At 36.6% G+C, this 16,101-nt stretch overlaps 3 protein-coding genes across 3 annotated transcripts; 2 read left to right on the top strand and 1 right to left on the bottom strand.

Annotated features, from left to right (window-relative positions):
* The first annotated feature begins 832 nt into the window (after positions 1 to 832).
* On the top strand, positions 833 to 10,375 carry LOC105049607 (uncharacterized). The gene is made up of 3 exons (XM_010929317.4): positions 833 to 1,064; positions 9,954 to 10,083; positions 10,165 to 10,375. The coding sequence occupies exons 1-3, from the start codon at positions 954 to 956 to the stop codon at positions 10,182 to 10,184; spliced, it is 261 nt and encodes an 86-aa protein (XP_010927619.2). The 5' UTR covers positions 833 to 953; the 3' UTR covers positions 10,185 to 10,375.
* On the top strand, positions 10,256 to 11,592 carry LOC109504749 (probable inactive UDP-arabinopyranose mutase 2). Its single transcript, XM_019852412.3, has one exon. It carries the CDS (start codon positions 10,256 to 10,258, stop codon positions 11,306 to 11,308), a length of 1,053 nt encoding a protein of 350 aa, XP_019707971.1. The 3' UTR covers positions 11,309 to 11,592.
* Positions 11,593 to 13,424: 1,832 nt separating this feature from the next.
* Positions 13,425 to 16,025, bottom strand: LOC105049609 (glycine-rich RNA-binding protein 4, mitochondrial). Its single transcript, XM_010929327.4, has 4 exons — positions 15,851 to 16,025; positions 15,701 to 15,769; positions 13,840 to 13,946; positions 13,425 to 13,723 (listed from the first exon to the last, which is right to left on the bottom strand). The coding sequence occupies exons 1-4, from the start codon at positions 16,023 to 16,025 to the stop codon at positions 13,619 to 13,621; spliced, it is 456 nt and encodes a 151-aa protein (XP_010927629.1). The 3' UTR covers positions 13,425 to 13,618.
* Between the last annotated feature and the right edge of the window lie 76 nt (positions 16,026 to 16,101).

The following is a 16,101-nucleotide window of genomic DNA, read 5'->3' on the forward strand; positions in this document are numbered from 1 at the left end:
TACTTCCTGGCCGCCTATATGCTGTCAATGGTTGTGATCGGGTCTCTCATTTGTGGTCGGATTTCTCACGTTGAAAAATGCCTTAGGAAAGCCTGTTCTGTCACCATCGCTTCCAATTGCATAATGGGTCCCACGATGCTAAATCTTATTTTTTAAATAATTAAAAAAAATAAAAATAAAAAATAAAAAAATTAAACCCGCATTATCGTTTGATAGTCACAATGCCAGGATAATATTGAATATAAATCACAATATATAAATATTAAATATATTTTATTTAAAAATATTTTAAAATTTTAATTTTATCTTATTAATAATCTATCTGTCGTGTCACGTATCATATTCTCAATAATTTTATTATAATATAATTATTTATAAATAATTTAAATTATCAGATAATTTAAATTAATATTGTCCGATCATGCACCCAATACAAGCAAATGGTTCGGAGTGCTTTGATCACTGTGCAGGATACGATCCAACGGTCAACGTGGTGAAAGGTTTAACCGGCTATCCCAGCTGCGGTAATATTCTGGAGTGAGTAAATTTATCCTCAACCCAAACTAAAAAATAATAAAAAAATCTTATTCTCCGGGAAATCCTACAACCTTGTTGACTAATCGGCGATTAGAGCATAACAGATCCGTCCTTATCTTCCTCTCAATCTCGCCGAAGAAATGGTGAAAGATCTCGAAATGAACGAAGCTCGGAGAAGAAAGCAAGCGGACAAGAAATGCTAATACAAATCGAGCACGTCTAGCCGGCACAAGGAAACAAGAGATTAGCTCACGCTCGTGCGAAGAAGGCGGATCGCTCGCAACCGCGGGGGACCAGGAGAAGAGAGAGAGAGAGCAAGGAAAGGGAGGAAGAAGGGGGAAATCTTTGCGGGTAATTATTATAATAGCAATTACCAGGAAGGAATTATTAATAGCGTTGGTTTGGTACAGTTGTGGATGCAACCCCCAACCCTAATTTCTCTCACCATTGACTCGGCTGTCCTCCACATCGCCCACATCACGGATCTCTCGGCGGTTCCCGATCCCATCCTCGTCGAGCTCTTCCTGGTATCCCACATTCCTTTCTCTCTCTCTCAACTTTTTTTTTTTTTTTTTTCTATTTTCTCTTGGGGGTATTGGCGTTGGTGGATGAGGTGATGTTTTGTTCCTTCTTTCGAATTGGTAATTAGATTCATGATTCTATCATTTTCCTTAAACTGATTGCTGATGTCTTTCGATTGATTTATTATTTCTCTGATAGTGATGCGGGATTTTGAAAGAAATGAGATGGAATTACGTGAAAGAGATTTTGGCTTGAATTAGGCGAAATCGCAATGGCAATTAATACCGTTTTGTTTCTATCGGCTATTAAGTTTTCATCTGCTGAACTAGGAGGATTATCGGTGAGGTTTCCTTGCTGCCAAGCGATTTATATGGCAGGACCAGATGATGCCCTAGTTTTCAGATGAATAGTTGCAGGATTATTTTAGAAGGAACCACCAAGTTTTTTTCTTTTTTTGGTCCTTTTTTTGACTGCGGTGCATAAAAAAATATCGAACTAGAAGGGATTAGTGTGACACCAGTGTCATAATGTGTCTGAAATGAAAATGCGGTACCTTTCCATCATCAGTAATTTCTGGCCACAATGAGCCAGAAGTATGCTTTCTGGTTGAGGAGTCTGAGGCTCTGAGCACATCAGTTGATTGAGATTGAGTCTTCTCTTCAATATTATTAGAGCAGGCAATATCGCTGATAATTGGCTTTTAGTTAGGATGTCTTGCACTGATAAAAGTAAGCATTTCAAGATATTACGGATGACCACACCACTGCCAAGAAACCATTTTCAGGGGCTTAATGCAAAGTTACCTAATTTGTTGGTTTATTTGTTCAGCATTTGGGTTGATTCTTCATGATTCCCTCTTTTCTGATGAGCTGTATTTGCCTGAAGTAAGATGAGATTTTATTTTTTTACTGCTTCATACACTTAAAGTTTTTTGTTTAATGTATAAACATATATTCATAACATGGTCTTAAATCATCAAGAAATATGGAAAGTTGAGATTAATAGCACTAGCAATTTTGGGGACAATGTAAGGGGGGAATGCAGGGAGATAACATCTATAGAGAATTCTTAATATACTCATTGTGTTAGATTAAACCATACCGTGAAGTGTGAACTTTCTTGCCCAATAGTGAAAGTACCTATGGTTGAAACCACTATCGAGTATGCTTGAAAATATAGTTTAGGAAAAAAAAATCATTCAAAGTTATTATCCTCTATTCAGTATGAAGGATGGATTGGTGGAAGGATGGATAGAGGATACACTGCTAAGTTTGCTTGAAAATATAGTTTAGGAAAAAAGTTATTCAAAATTGTTATCGTCTATTTGATACAAAAGATGGATTAGAAAAAGGATGGATAGAGGAGGAAGGATTGATGTGCTTGATGAAATATAGAAGGATGAATGAGAATGATTTTCTCTTTTGTTTGGTATAAAAAAAATAAAAGGGAGGATGGATCATATTTGTATAACATTTTTACTAAACTATCATTTGATAAAAAAATTATTATTATTAATTTATAACGCTTATATATACCAAAGAAGCAGAATAGTGCATAAAGTTACAAACTTTGTAATTTATAATTATATAAATATTTAATTTTAATAAAATTTAATAAAATAAATAATTTTATAATTAACTATATATAAATTAATTTTATTTTTATATATTAATTATATAAATAACTAATTAATTTATAATTTAATCTAAATAGTTAATTAATTTTATATAGATAGTTAACTAAAAATAATAAATATAAATAAAAAATAGAAGATAATTCTAATTATTTACTTATAATTAAAAAATATATATTAAAATTAAAATAATTTGTAACATAATTTAATAATATAGGATCAATGGTATAGAGAAAATAAAAATATATAAATAAAATGAATTATATAGTGAAGAAATGTTATACCTTTGTCAAAAAAATTAATGAGGGATAATGTTATCAATACAAAAGCCACCCCTTATATGCTCTATTTATCCATGCATCCTCTCAAATTGGAAGGATGCAAATTGGTGGGTCAAAGTGGATGGACAATTCCTCCTTTAAAATTTTTTTGAACCAAATGGTGGATGAAAGCCATCCATCCTTCCTCTCATAAGCCCAAGCATACATAGGATCAGTGTTAAATTTAGATTCTAGCGGGACGTCCCATGGGACACTGAGATGGGGTATCATCCCATGTGTCGGGATAGGACTATCCTGCTAGTGTCCCAACATCTCGATCGGGATGTCTTTGGGACATCCTCTGTCCCAAATGTCGGGATGGAGCGGGACAACAGTGCGTCTCGTTCCATGAAAAAACTGGAACAGTCCTATTTGACCGGATTTAAAACCTTGGTTAACATACATGTTGAAGTTCTTGGGCATATAATATCCTAAGCCAAAAGCAATGATGATAGTGATGCCCATCTCATGGACAATGTTTTGTTATCACCATGATCCTACTTTTGAAGATGTAATTAATTACACTCTATTATGGTATAAATGACTAATATGAAGAGACTAAACAAAATGACTTCATTTATGATTTCATAAATCAACAGATAGTGACGAACTAGAGAAGATTCCTACAAATGCAGAACAAACGAAGAGATGCTAGAAGTCCCTATGATAGAGATCCCCAAGACCATGATACACCCCAGCTTCCTTCTTTTTATGACATTCTAAGTTTCTAACTCAGATGAAGATGAAGAGTGAGATCAGACTGTGATAATGGTTGATATTCTGAGTGTTAGGATATATGCTTATGAGTCATGACCACAAGAGGTTATTTGAAGAATGTGGAACAAAATATTGGCCGAAAGTATGATCTGAGGCAAGAATGCCTAGATTAAAATTTTTCAAAGAAAAGAGGTAAGTACTTCTCTAAGATTACAATGGAATTGTTATACATGAGGTAAAAACACATGCAAGAAGTATGATGTTGTTAGTTACACTGGAATCCGAAATCCAATTATCCAAGTATATACATAATTGATGCAGTATGCATATTTTAGGTAAACGGAGTTGTGGCTGAATCAAACTTAGTGGCTTGCACTAGTGTCTTCAACTAGAGAAGGGAAAATTTTGTACAAAAATTGATGTGCTGTAGCAATGTTGGATGTTGCTCTTAAAGCCTCCTCTCAGCAGACTTGATTTACACCTATATGAAATTACCATTGTCTTTATTAATAAAAATGCTCTATCAAGGTCTGAAGTTTGAGCTGAAAGCATCCATTTCAGCCAGAAACCTAAAGCTGACTGATTTCAGTCCTGTTTTGTCTGAAACTGATTTTGTGCTATTTTTATTCATAATATTGATATTTAGTTTTGTTATGGTGTCATTTTTACATTTAATTTAACATTTATCATCATTTCAGGATCTTTCTGCATTTTAAATTAAATCTGGCTTGATAATGTCAATTTTGGGTCTTTTTTTTTTTTTAAAGTCAAAGTAGAAATACCTTTCATGAAAAATTTACTTATGGGAAGTGAGAATCACTTTCTGAAGATTAACCTTATGCTTTTGGAATATTTTATAGAAATCAAAGCTTTTGGATGCTTGGTTTTGAGAAATTTAAGAAAAAGGTTGCTTTTTCCTAGGTATAAGATAACTTTCTAGTTCTTTAAGATGAATTTTTAAGAGAAAAAAGGATAAAGATGGTTTGTGTATTATATCAAGCTCATGCCTCCTCAATAGAGCATGCTTGGATTTCCTAGATCTTAACTTATGCTTGAAAAGCATTTAGCTAATATATATGTAATAGCCTTTTTCATATTATGTTGATCATGAGTTGTATTTTATACTTGATAGTTGATACTTTAGTATAATGGTAATCATTATGGCAAGTTTCATATTGATATGTAAATCTATTTTAGTACATTACTATTATAGATATCAACATCATCAGGTGTTTAAGAATTAGTTACTAGACAACTGCTGTTTAATGTTTTTCGTTCGTCCTAAAAGATTTTTATATTTTTACATCCTTTCAAACTTTTACCCTGAAAACACCAAAAGCATAAATTCAAACATTACAAACAATATGCCTCAAAATTCTGTAACTTATATTACCTTGGCTTGTTTAAATTTATTTAATTATTCTCTAGGTTCTTCATCAAATTTGGCTAAAGCTCTGAAACTAGGTCGATCCTACTGAAATTGGCAAAGCTGAAACTTGGTTGGGCCAACTGAAATCAGAATGCAACAAGTTTTTAACGTTGCTCTCTAGAAAGTCAGAACCAATGTGTGAAGTAGCAGGATGAGATGTGGACTAAGTGGTGATCTAAACTAAGCTCACTAGGGGGATGTTGCATGGCAAGAACCCAAAGACATTTCTTTTTGCTGCACATTGAATCTTGGATAAGCCTGGTCTAGCCTATAAAATCATGCCCCTTGGTAGTTCCAGCCAAAGCCTAGTCAAAGAAGGCTGGCCTGACCATTATTTTGGCTTCAAGTCTTAGCATCTAGTTAGCAGTTTGAACAGATATAGAAATCTGGACTTGATTATGGCTTTAAGGAGTGGCTGGTCACATAAGATTCAGTTTATTATTACTTCCTAGATCTTAGGGGTTTAGTGATTATTGAATGTAATTTTTTTATTTCGTTTTGTCAGGATCCTCGTAGGTCTCAAACTAGTAGCGAATAGTAACCTGTTAAGACTATCTAAAAAAGAAGTGGCCCACTGAAATGGTAGTTTGTGAATGGAAGGAGGGAGGAATGTATCCTTTCTTCCCATGCCTCTAGCTTATATTATCTTTTCTCTTCCCTTCTCTTCATTCGAATGCTCTTATTTTATGTGTGCTGCTGTTATATAGCAAAAAAGAACATATCTAAATCAGATATAGACAATTTTCTTTATTAAATTCATTTAAGTAGCTCTTTGTTTCATGTGGGCTGCATCAAGTATATCAGAACTTTTCCCTCCAACTTCAAGATTGAGGACGTGAGGATCCATGTGGGTATGTATTCAGTCCCACATCAATTATGCGATATGGAGATGTTGAATATTTATATAGGGTTAAGGAATTCAAATAACACCTCCCAGTTAGCTTTTTGAGTGAGGTCCGAAATTGTTACTAATGGCATTTGTGCTAACCTAACTTATGGTTCATATGGATGAGGGAATACTGCAGCACGGGCTTAATAGGAGTGACCATGATCAACCTGATGAGGGTTATGTAAGGACTCATGCTTAAATAAGAGTATGTGAGGACCCATGTGAGCATGTGTTTAGTCCAATATTTATTATGCGCAGAGGAGATCTTGGGTACTTATAAAGGGATATAAATAACACCTGGTTAGCTTTTTGAGTGAGATCCTGCATTGTTATTGAGGATTTCAATTTAAATGTTGATGAAGAGTTGCAAGACCTCATCAAGCTCATGAATGCCAAAATTTAGGCTATTATGGGGGATTTCAAGAGGATGTATGAGCTATTGGTGTGTTTCGATGTGACTAAGGATTCATCTCCTTGGTTCCTCCTTTGATTGTGGAAGACTTCCACTGAACATGGAAGACAAAGGTGAGACTAGAAATCAATTGGGGTTGAACTCTATTTGTTCCTCTCTTTTCTTTGTTTTTTAACCCTCTTCTTTGGCCTTTTCGGTTTTGGTATCTTCCTTACTCCCTCCTTTTTTGGTCACTTTTTCATTATCTTTTTAGCGCCAAAAATCAATTGCAAGTTCTCTCAGCCATGGAGAGAGAGAGATAGACTTGCATAGGCTATTGTTTCTTGGTTTAAGCACTTCATGCAATTTTTGTTTGTGGCTTAACTATGACATACCAACTGTCCTTAATGAAATGCTACTTCACCATTATTCTAGTCTTGCTATATGTTGATGATACGATAATTTCTAGTGGTGCTGCTTTCATAATTGCCATCTGATTGGCATCATTGTTGTCATTTTGGGTTCACTTGGATTTTCTTTGCTACCTTTTCTCTCTTAGGTTTACCATCTCTTCTAGTGGTACTTGTTGTCAATAGAGTGAGTCTTGATTTAATCAACCATGCCTGCTACACTGTTAACACATCTAGGAAGATACTTTTGAAGCTTCAGGATGTTTGGTTGCCTGTATTTTCAGATGTAGCACCAAAGACAAATACTGCATCTGTATTTGCAGCCTCCTATTTGGCTTGCTTGCATAAACCTCAATTGCAGTTTATATGGTTGGTTGTTCCATGTGTATAGGGTGCGATCACCCTGAAATTGACATGGTAACATGACTTCCACTGATATTATTATAACATATTATCACATTATATAGTTATTATTGTAATGTTACAATATATCATACAATAAGACAACGTAATATAATAAAATACTATAATATAGTATATTAAAAGATATAGTATAATTAATATATAACATAATATCAATTCATATAATTATGATTTTATTTTTTATTAATTAATTATTATTAATGATAACTATATTATGATTTAATATCATATAATATCATATTATATATAACATTATACTATAATATATAATATAATATAACATAATATGGTACATTATATTATATAATTATATTATGTATTAATATACTTATTGTCCATATTAGTTAATTACTAAAACAAAGTAATTTTATAATTATAATAATTATGATAATAGTTAATATACTATATTACTAAATATAATACGACACTAGATTATATTGTATTATATTACATTACATTTCATTATATTATATTATTGTATGTTAGATTATATGATCTATTATACTATATTATATGATAATTGTTATCGTATTATTGTAATAACAATTATTATATTCGTATATCTTCATATTTATTATAATTAGATTTAATATTATCATATTACTATGATATTATGATCGTTATTTTTTTAATCTAGAACTATTATAATAAGACATGATAATATCATGATATTTTTTATTATTATAATCATAGTAATATTATCATCATTATTGGAAAGAAAGGGAGGCGATTATAGTCCTTAAGGCTGCAACTAGAGCCTGCATCTTGGAATGTGATCATTTTTGGCTGCATCTCTAGGTGCAAAAAAAGGGCCTTATGTTGCAACTTGCAACTCAGTTGTTGGCATCTGGTCCAGTTGCAGGGCAACCAAACACCTGCATCCATCAGCCTGCAACTAGGATACAGCATCTGAGGCCTGGATGCTGGCAACCAAGCAGCCCCTTCATTTATGATCATATTTGGCATTGTAAGCTCGAGGATAGATTAGTCTGTTTGACCATCTCTTCCTTTGATATGGTGCATGTCTAGTTGCGGCGAAGCTCATTCATGCTCCTAGGTTTGTTTGCTATAGGTTTAAAATTCTTTGGCACCTCCCAGGGATTATCACTTGCATAGTCTCTCTTCTGCCTATCCATCATATCCCGAGGCCACTAATCATGTTGATTGGGTAGGAAATCTTATTAATATGCAATCTCTTCCAGCTTCTATTATTCCTTTGAGATTTCATCATCTCTCGAAGAGTGAGATGCTAGGCATTATCTCTCCCTCTAACATTGTGGTTGAATATAATCTTACTTCATACCTCAGCACATGTCGCTGGGCTTAACCATCATTTTCCGACATTACTATCACATTTACCAGTACTTTTCTTGTTTCTGCTATGATGAGCAGGCTACTTATAGTGGTACTGACTGCAAACTATATAAGGGCTGGGGAACATCAGGATTGATTTTCTGCTCTTTGGTGGAGGCATCTGTCCAGATATTCTGACTTTCTTCACATTTAATCTATAGTAGCAAACAGACTTATTTGACCAGACTTTATTGTATCCTTCAATATCTTTAGGCAAACCCTTGATAGTTGGTCTGCACGAATTTTTGAGAGGTAAAAGGGGGAGGGGAGTGTCAGAGAGAGATTTCATGCTACATGGGAGAGTCTTCAAGTTCAAGCTCTTTAATATAAAGTGTAACTTATTGCTCTCCCTCATATACTTGGTTGGAATTGCAACCAGGCCAAACCTTGCTTTGAGGTTTCACTTGTCATAAGAAGAAAATTAGTGATAACTTGCTACGTTCTGGTATGCTTCTTCAAGTTTTTTGCCTTGGGAACTGGAGACAATTCGTCATAAGTAATTACCCTTAGATCTATTTGGACAAATGTGGAAGGCATGGATGCAACACAGCTTGCTAATATATCCTGTCAAGAACAAACATTTTTTTGAGTGTTAGTGGTGACAATAGGTTATTATTGCTGAAAGGACTGACCCAAGTTCTTTACTGGTTTTTAGCAAAGCAAATTCCAGTGCGTTATACTTATGAATATTTGATGAACCAAAACAGGTTTCTCATGCTTATATTTAAGGGTTGCGAATTGTGATATCATCAAACTTAATCATGTTAGTTTTGATTGCACCATGTCATCCAGTCCTTTTTTGGAATTGCATGCTAAGCTAATTTTATTAAATGAGCTTTCCATTGTTGCTGTAGCCTTGGAGTGTTAAGTTTTGCCCATTTTATCCTGGTGAATTTGGTAGCATTGCTTCTACAACTATTCAATGGGTCTTTCCATGAGTGTTGTCCTTCACTCTTCAAGTTGTTAACCACATGGTCATGCAACAAAATCTCATGTTGACCTCTGACCTTGTGCATGTGCATTTTAATATATGCAGCAATCATTACTGCTATATTTTAAGTATCAGGTCCAGGAGCAGGGCCATGTAGTTTACAGGAAGACTCCTCTGGAGGTGATATATGTTTCAAGTATTCTTATGGATCATCCCCATGGAGCTTTGCTATACTATGTTACTTTTGCTCCAAGAAAGCACATTATGTTCATGACTAACAACGTTTCTCTTTTACCCATTCTTTATTTTACTTTGAATCATATACTGGTGGGTACGTCATGCTTCTTTTGCCCCCTAATGTTATTTTCATTAACCTCCCATGTACTTTAAATGCACAGAAAACCTTGCGTGCAGGAAAGCTGACAGAGAAGATTCTGAAGTTATTCACGGCAACTGGCAACGAGGAAATCCTTCGCTTTGTACAGTCCCTTAACATCAAGCAGGTCCTTACCCCAGTTCTTCCTACCAGTAAGTAACTTCCCTTTAGCCTTCAATATGGATAAAATGTAAGAATATAGAATTTTCACCTTCCTAAGTTGCACATTGCAGGGTGCTCTGAAAAATTTTAGAGGTGCAGTTCAAATCAGTTCCTTTAGTTGAAGACTGTCTTTTTTAAGTTGAGCTTTTGGGTTCCAGCAAGATGTCTTTGAACATTGAAGACAATGAGGTTGATATTGTGATTGCGGCACTCCGATCTGACCTCACTGCTTTCATGGAGAAATGGCGACCATTTTTTTCCCGCTTCCACCTCATAATCATCAAAGATCCTGACGTGGAAGAGGACCTGCAAATACCCCCAGGCTTTGATCATCAGGTGTTCACAAAATCTGATATGGCTCAGATTCTGGGTGCCACTTCCATCAACTTTACTGGTCATTCATGCCGGTACTTTGGTTATCTTGTCTCACACAAAAAATATATTATTTCCATTGATGATGACTGTCTTCCTGCGAGGGACAATGCTGGCACCTTAGTTGATGCCGTAGCACAGCACATAGTGAATCTTAAGACACCTGCCACACCATTCTTCTTCAACACACTCTATGATCCATTTTGCAAAGGTGCAGACTTTGTCCGTGGCTATCCATTCAGTCTGCGAAATGGAGTTGAATGCGTGCTGTCTTGTGGCCTATGGCTCAACATTGCTGACTATGATGCTCCAACTCAGGTTGTAAAACCAAATGATAGAAATGTTCGATATGTGGATGCTGTAATGACAGTTCCAGTTAGGGCATTGATGCCTGTGAGTGGAATCAATTTTGGGTTCAACAGGGAGCTACTCGGTCCTGCATTGCTTCCAGGGTTGCGTTTGGCAGGAGAGGGCAAGGAAAGATGGGAGACCATGGAGGATATATGGTGTGGGTTGTGTACCAAGGTGGTGTGTGACCACTTGGGTCTTGGGGTGAAGAGTGGGCTGCCTTATGTTTGGAGGGGCGACGGGGTTGATGTAAGGGGTGCTATGGATAGCTTGAAGAGGGAATGGGAAGGAGTGAAATTGATGGAGGAGATTGTGCCCTTCTTCCAGTCAGTCAGGCTGCCAAGTACTGCAGTTACAGCAGAGGATTGTGTAATTGAGATGGCAGCGATGGTGAAAGAACAGCTGGGGCCACTGAATCCAGTGTTTGCAAGTGCTGCAGATGCCATGGTTGAGTGGGTCAAGCTCTGGAAAGCTGTAGGATCTCAGGGAGCTTAAGTTGGATTGGATTTATTTTTAGGGTCTATTTAACTATTTCCCTTTAACCTTTAAAGCTTCATCCCTATAATATTTCTGTGGCGGATAAAATAAATTTTTCATGTTCTTGATTAAAAGCATGGAAGGTTTAATACTGAAGCCAAAGAAACATTATCTTCTCAAGAATTACTGTTGAACTATGAGATCGTTCATTAGTATATGTAACAATCATTTTGTTGCTTGTTAGACCATTTGCGGGCAACTTTGTCACAAACATGTCAATGATGCTGACTCTTGCTTTTTCAGTGCCTTTTGTTATTGTCTTTCTATCGTGCTGTGCTGTGCTGTGTTAATTCCTCTGATGAGTCATTTTACATGTATGGATAACTTCTGATGAGTACTATGTTCTCTGTGTCCATGTTACATGTATCACTGTTGCACAGTCATCCTGACAGATCCACCAAACAACAAAAGCAGATAAAATAAAGATGCAGCTGTTCAGCTTTTGACAATGGTCTGCTGTGAGTATTGGATTCATAACATGGATCACCACTACCTTCATCTTGAATCCCAATTGCATGGATAACACACTAATTAGATGGTCATCAGTGAAAGATAAAAGAAGTCCTGAAGAAGGCACACAACTCTCTCTTGAATATGCTACTCAGGAATCCTTTCCAGCTGAAGCACAAACTCTTAGCACATTTGCCATCTCATGTTGTCTCCAGCTTCATGGTGCAAGCGAATTCACATCTGGATCCAACATGAGTCGGGGCTGACATATTATCACGGCCGGGTAGTCCAAGTTGGATTAGGTTGGTAATGGATAGGGTGTGATCTGAAAGAGATGTTTGAATTTTCATACCAATATGTCTCAACATGTTACCTCTGCTTGGATCTTAATTCTGCAGTATCCGAGTGCGGTTGGAATGCACCTTTCACCATGGTACCCATGCATCAAACTCACAGGTGTGGTATTCAGATTAGGGTAGACTTGGTTAAATGTCGGGGATGCATTTGTTGGATCCAGGAACCCCTGACTGCACTTGGCTCCATTTGTTACTCTGGAGCACACAATCTAGCTCAAGACTTCCAGGGTGTTATGATGCATAACATGAAAATGAGAGAACAAATTTGCAGGAGGGGTGACGCCAATGTCAGCCTTTGGCTTCAGCTACAGCTCATTTTAATGGGTATTGCAGAACCCTTTGAAGCAGTAGGACAAGTTGAGTTCTAAAACAGGCAATTCCCTGACATTTGCAAACCTTAGTCGTCTCTCTCTTCTTCTGTAGCCTGCATGGGGCTAACTATTTGAGCAGCTTCTTACCAAGTGTTGTCAAGAAAGCCACCAGCAGCAGCGGTGGTTGGACAAGCTGCTTAGACAACAACATGAATAACAGTAGAGAGGATTACTACTACTAGGTCATAGCCAGCATGGGAGTGATGAATCTGCTTTATTTTCTGGTGTGTGCTTGTTGCCACCGTACAAGGGCTTGCCATCTGTAAAAGAATAAATCTTTGGGGTACACAGGTATGGTCTCTGTGGTAGGGTTGCAGTTAAAGCATTGGTTAGGAAAATGTGGATGTTGGTAAAAGTTTGGCAGTCTGCTAGTATACATCATGCAGGGAATCATGGGTTCAACGTGTAACAGAGCCATAAACTACAATTATTTAAGGCAATGCAGGATCTCCAAAAACAGTCAGAGGAGAAGCTGGACTTAGGAAAGTACAGCCAAATTTAGTCGAGAAAGCATCTGAACAGATGAGCTCACTCTAACAAGACAATCATAATAAGGGCTGCTAGTGCCTTATGTGAATCAGATGCATGCACCAAAGGTGGCAGATGTGTAACATACCTAGGACAAATTCTTTGAGATGTCCAAAAATGGCACTCTGATGAGCTATGCAAATGGGCTGAGTGCACCATGCATACATTACAATATTCCATAAAAGAATATCAGTAAAAGAAAGAAAAACAATAAATCTATATGGAGAAAATAATTTTTGGGTACTGCAGCATTTCTATACTAGTACCACATAGAAAGCCTATGGTACACTACAAAATCTGGTTGAATCATGCCCAGAGAATGTATTCAAAAACAACTAACGAGATTAGTTGAAATAAGAAAAGCAGAAATTGAGTCAACTCTCTTTTATGACAAAAAGTCACTCAGAAATGTCTTTCACTGTTATGGATAAGAATTTTACAACCATTGTAGTGATATTGGCCGTCCAAACCATTGCTTGACTTCATATTTCTCCTTGCAAGCTATATATGAGGAGAATACCAAAGCAGCAAAAATGTTTTGCTGACTGTAGAGTCAACATTTTCTAATTAGTGGACTCATTTGCCATGGAAACCCGAGGAACTACTACTGGTCCACCACGAACCTTTTCGAGAGCAAAGCTTATCCTCAAAGGTCGGCCTAATAATGCCTGCAAAATAGAACTATTGTCAAACTTGACCATTGCATCAATTGATTTGTTTATATATACAACAGGTTTCTTTAACAAAGTCAACCCACTCAGCTACAAGCGATACATATTTTTACCTTTCCATCCATGGCATCTTTGGCACATTTAGCTTCATGTTCCGTGGAAAAATTGACAAACCCAAAGCCTCTTGCCCTTCCAGTGTTCTTGTCATACATTATCCTAACTGAGAAAAAGAGCATAATTTGTGTCACTTTTAACTTAATATATAAATGATTTTCAAGTATGTGCAGTTTATCATGCATCAGAGTCACATGAAAACAAATTGTGAAAGTTCAATACCAGAAACAGAGAAAGCTCAGTTAATCTGTTCAGTTTCTATTTATAAGCACTTACAAGTCCTATGCATGTGCACATTATCTAAGCCTTCTATTCTTATCCTCAATTTCTTGGTGGTCAATGTGAGATGATACTTGGGAGCAAATTTTACTTATGAAAATGCACATATAAAATGATAAAGAGGGACCTTATCAGAGGTTGCAAATGAAAGAAAAGCACCATGGAGAAGATGCAAAGAGAGGTAGGCTCGATAAGACTATTGAAGATTTGATAGTTGATTGATCACAAACCGTATTCTTGTGCTTTAATGCTCTAAATTAACAAAATCTTAACCAATGCTTTAGGGGTGAAGATGCTTATGATTACACCTTAAGTGCGATACACCTTAAGTGTAAATTCCTTAATCATTGCTACAAAAGAAAGAGGCTCATGGCCAGACATGTTGAACTGGGTGCCAATCTCCTTTTCCACCTCCCATTCTTTTGAGACAACCTTTGCATCTTCACTATATCTACTTGTCATTTATTATTCTTTTTTTTTTTTTCATTTTTTTTTGCCGTTTGGATTCCACTGAAGGTTTGTTCTTTTACCACTCATGATGACCAAGGGTACAACATGGGCCATTATGACCTGAAACAAACCCAAACCAACTTGATAGCTGGGTTTAGTTGAGTAGATGTGTGGTGAGCTTGTATCAAGGTCAAGTTAAAAATCATCAAGACTGCTGCTTCACCGAACAGATCTTGGGAGTTTGTAGATATTAAACTCGCAGAGACACGATGGGTAGAACGCTCTATGTAGTGGCCGAACCATCCATTATGGACGGCATTGTTGTGCTAGATCTGATAGTGATCAAGAATAGATCGATTGATTTAGGCCAGGAAACAAGCTTTCAAAAATCGCCTAAGCATCCCCTCCCAAAATTGCCGTTGTGCTTCTGAATGGGAAATTGAATGGCCGAGAAGACTATGCTACAGCAGTTAGATTATAGGAGGGAAACTGATGTCACTAGTTGGCACACCAAAGTAGACTGCAGAATCACATCTCCAGTAAGATTCTGGTATCTCTGTCTCTCTCTCTCTCTCTCCAAAATAAAAAAGAGAGCAGAGTATATGATTTGACCTCAGCAGCAATATATCAATGGAATGCTATTAGACTTTATTTGCTTCAGTCCTAACTTATCAACCAAAAAGAAAAACTTCATGTGCATCAAGTATCTCTGTGACAATTTCTCGAACACTTTTGCTTCCCTTTTTGTATGCACAGACAAATCACATCGGATACTAAAATTCAAACCAAACGATGATGACGCCTAAATGCAAACAACAAAGATACACTCAGCAGACAGAAAGATTCAAGACAACTTAAGAAGGAAAAGAATACAACCAACATTATTAAGCTTCACATATCAAAGACCATACAACCTATACACTAACATGGATATAATTAGACGCACAATTCAGTAATCCTACTGCACAAAAAACCAAATATCAAAGACAACCAAACTGAACCAACAATATGACCAGGTTGTTTGAAGACAACGAAAGTAGTTAAAATGGATAGCAATTACCAGATTGGTTTAAGAACATGAAAGAAGTGAAACATAAAAAAAGAAGAGGAAAGGGAATGTTGATGATGTACCTTCAGTGACCTCACCAAAAGAAGAGAAAGCATCTTTTAACGACTTCTCATCCACCGACCATGAAAGACCTGGTCTTTCCCATTCACAGCAAATAAGAGTCATCAAGAAGTAATAATTGTTTCATAAAGAGAGAAGAGCGAGAGTCCAACCTGCAACGAATAGTTTGGAATTGGACTGAGGAGGAGGGATGGCGCAGTAGAAGCGCAGCAGCTGAAGAAGTGGCGGAGGAGTCTGCGCCAGGCTCAGTTTGCGAACCAAATGCATCCTGGCTTGGTTTTCCGGAATTTGGATCTCGGATTGCTCGAGAGAGAGAGATATATCCATGGGTTCAGCTGCTAACGAACCTCCGGTCGAGTCAGGCCCGACCCGGACCGGTCCGACATCTGGTGCCCGATTTATG

The sequence above is a fragment of the Elaeis guineensis genome, chromosome 8 (assembly GCF_000442705.2).
Source record: "Elaeis guineensis isolate ETL-2024a chromosome 8, EG11, whole genome shotgun sequence".
Taxonomy (NCBI): Eukaryota; Viridiplantae; Streptophyta; class Magnoliopsida; order Arecales; family Arecaceae; genus Elaeis; species Elaeis guineensis.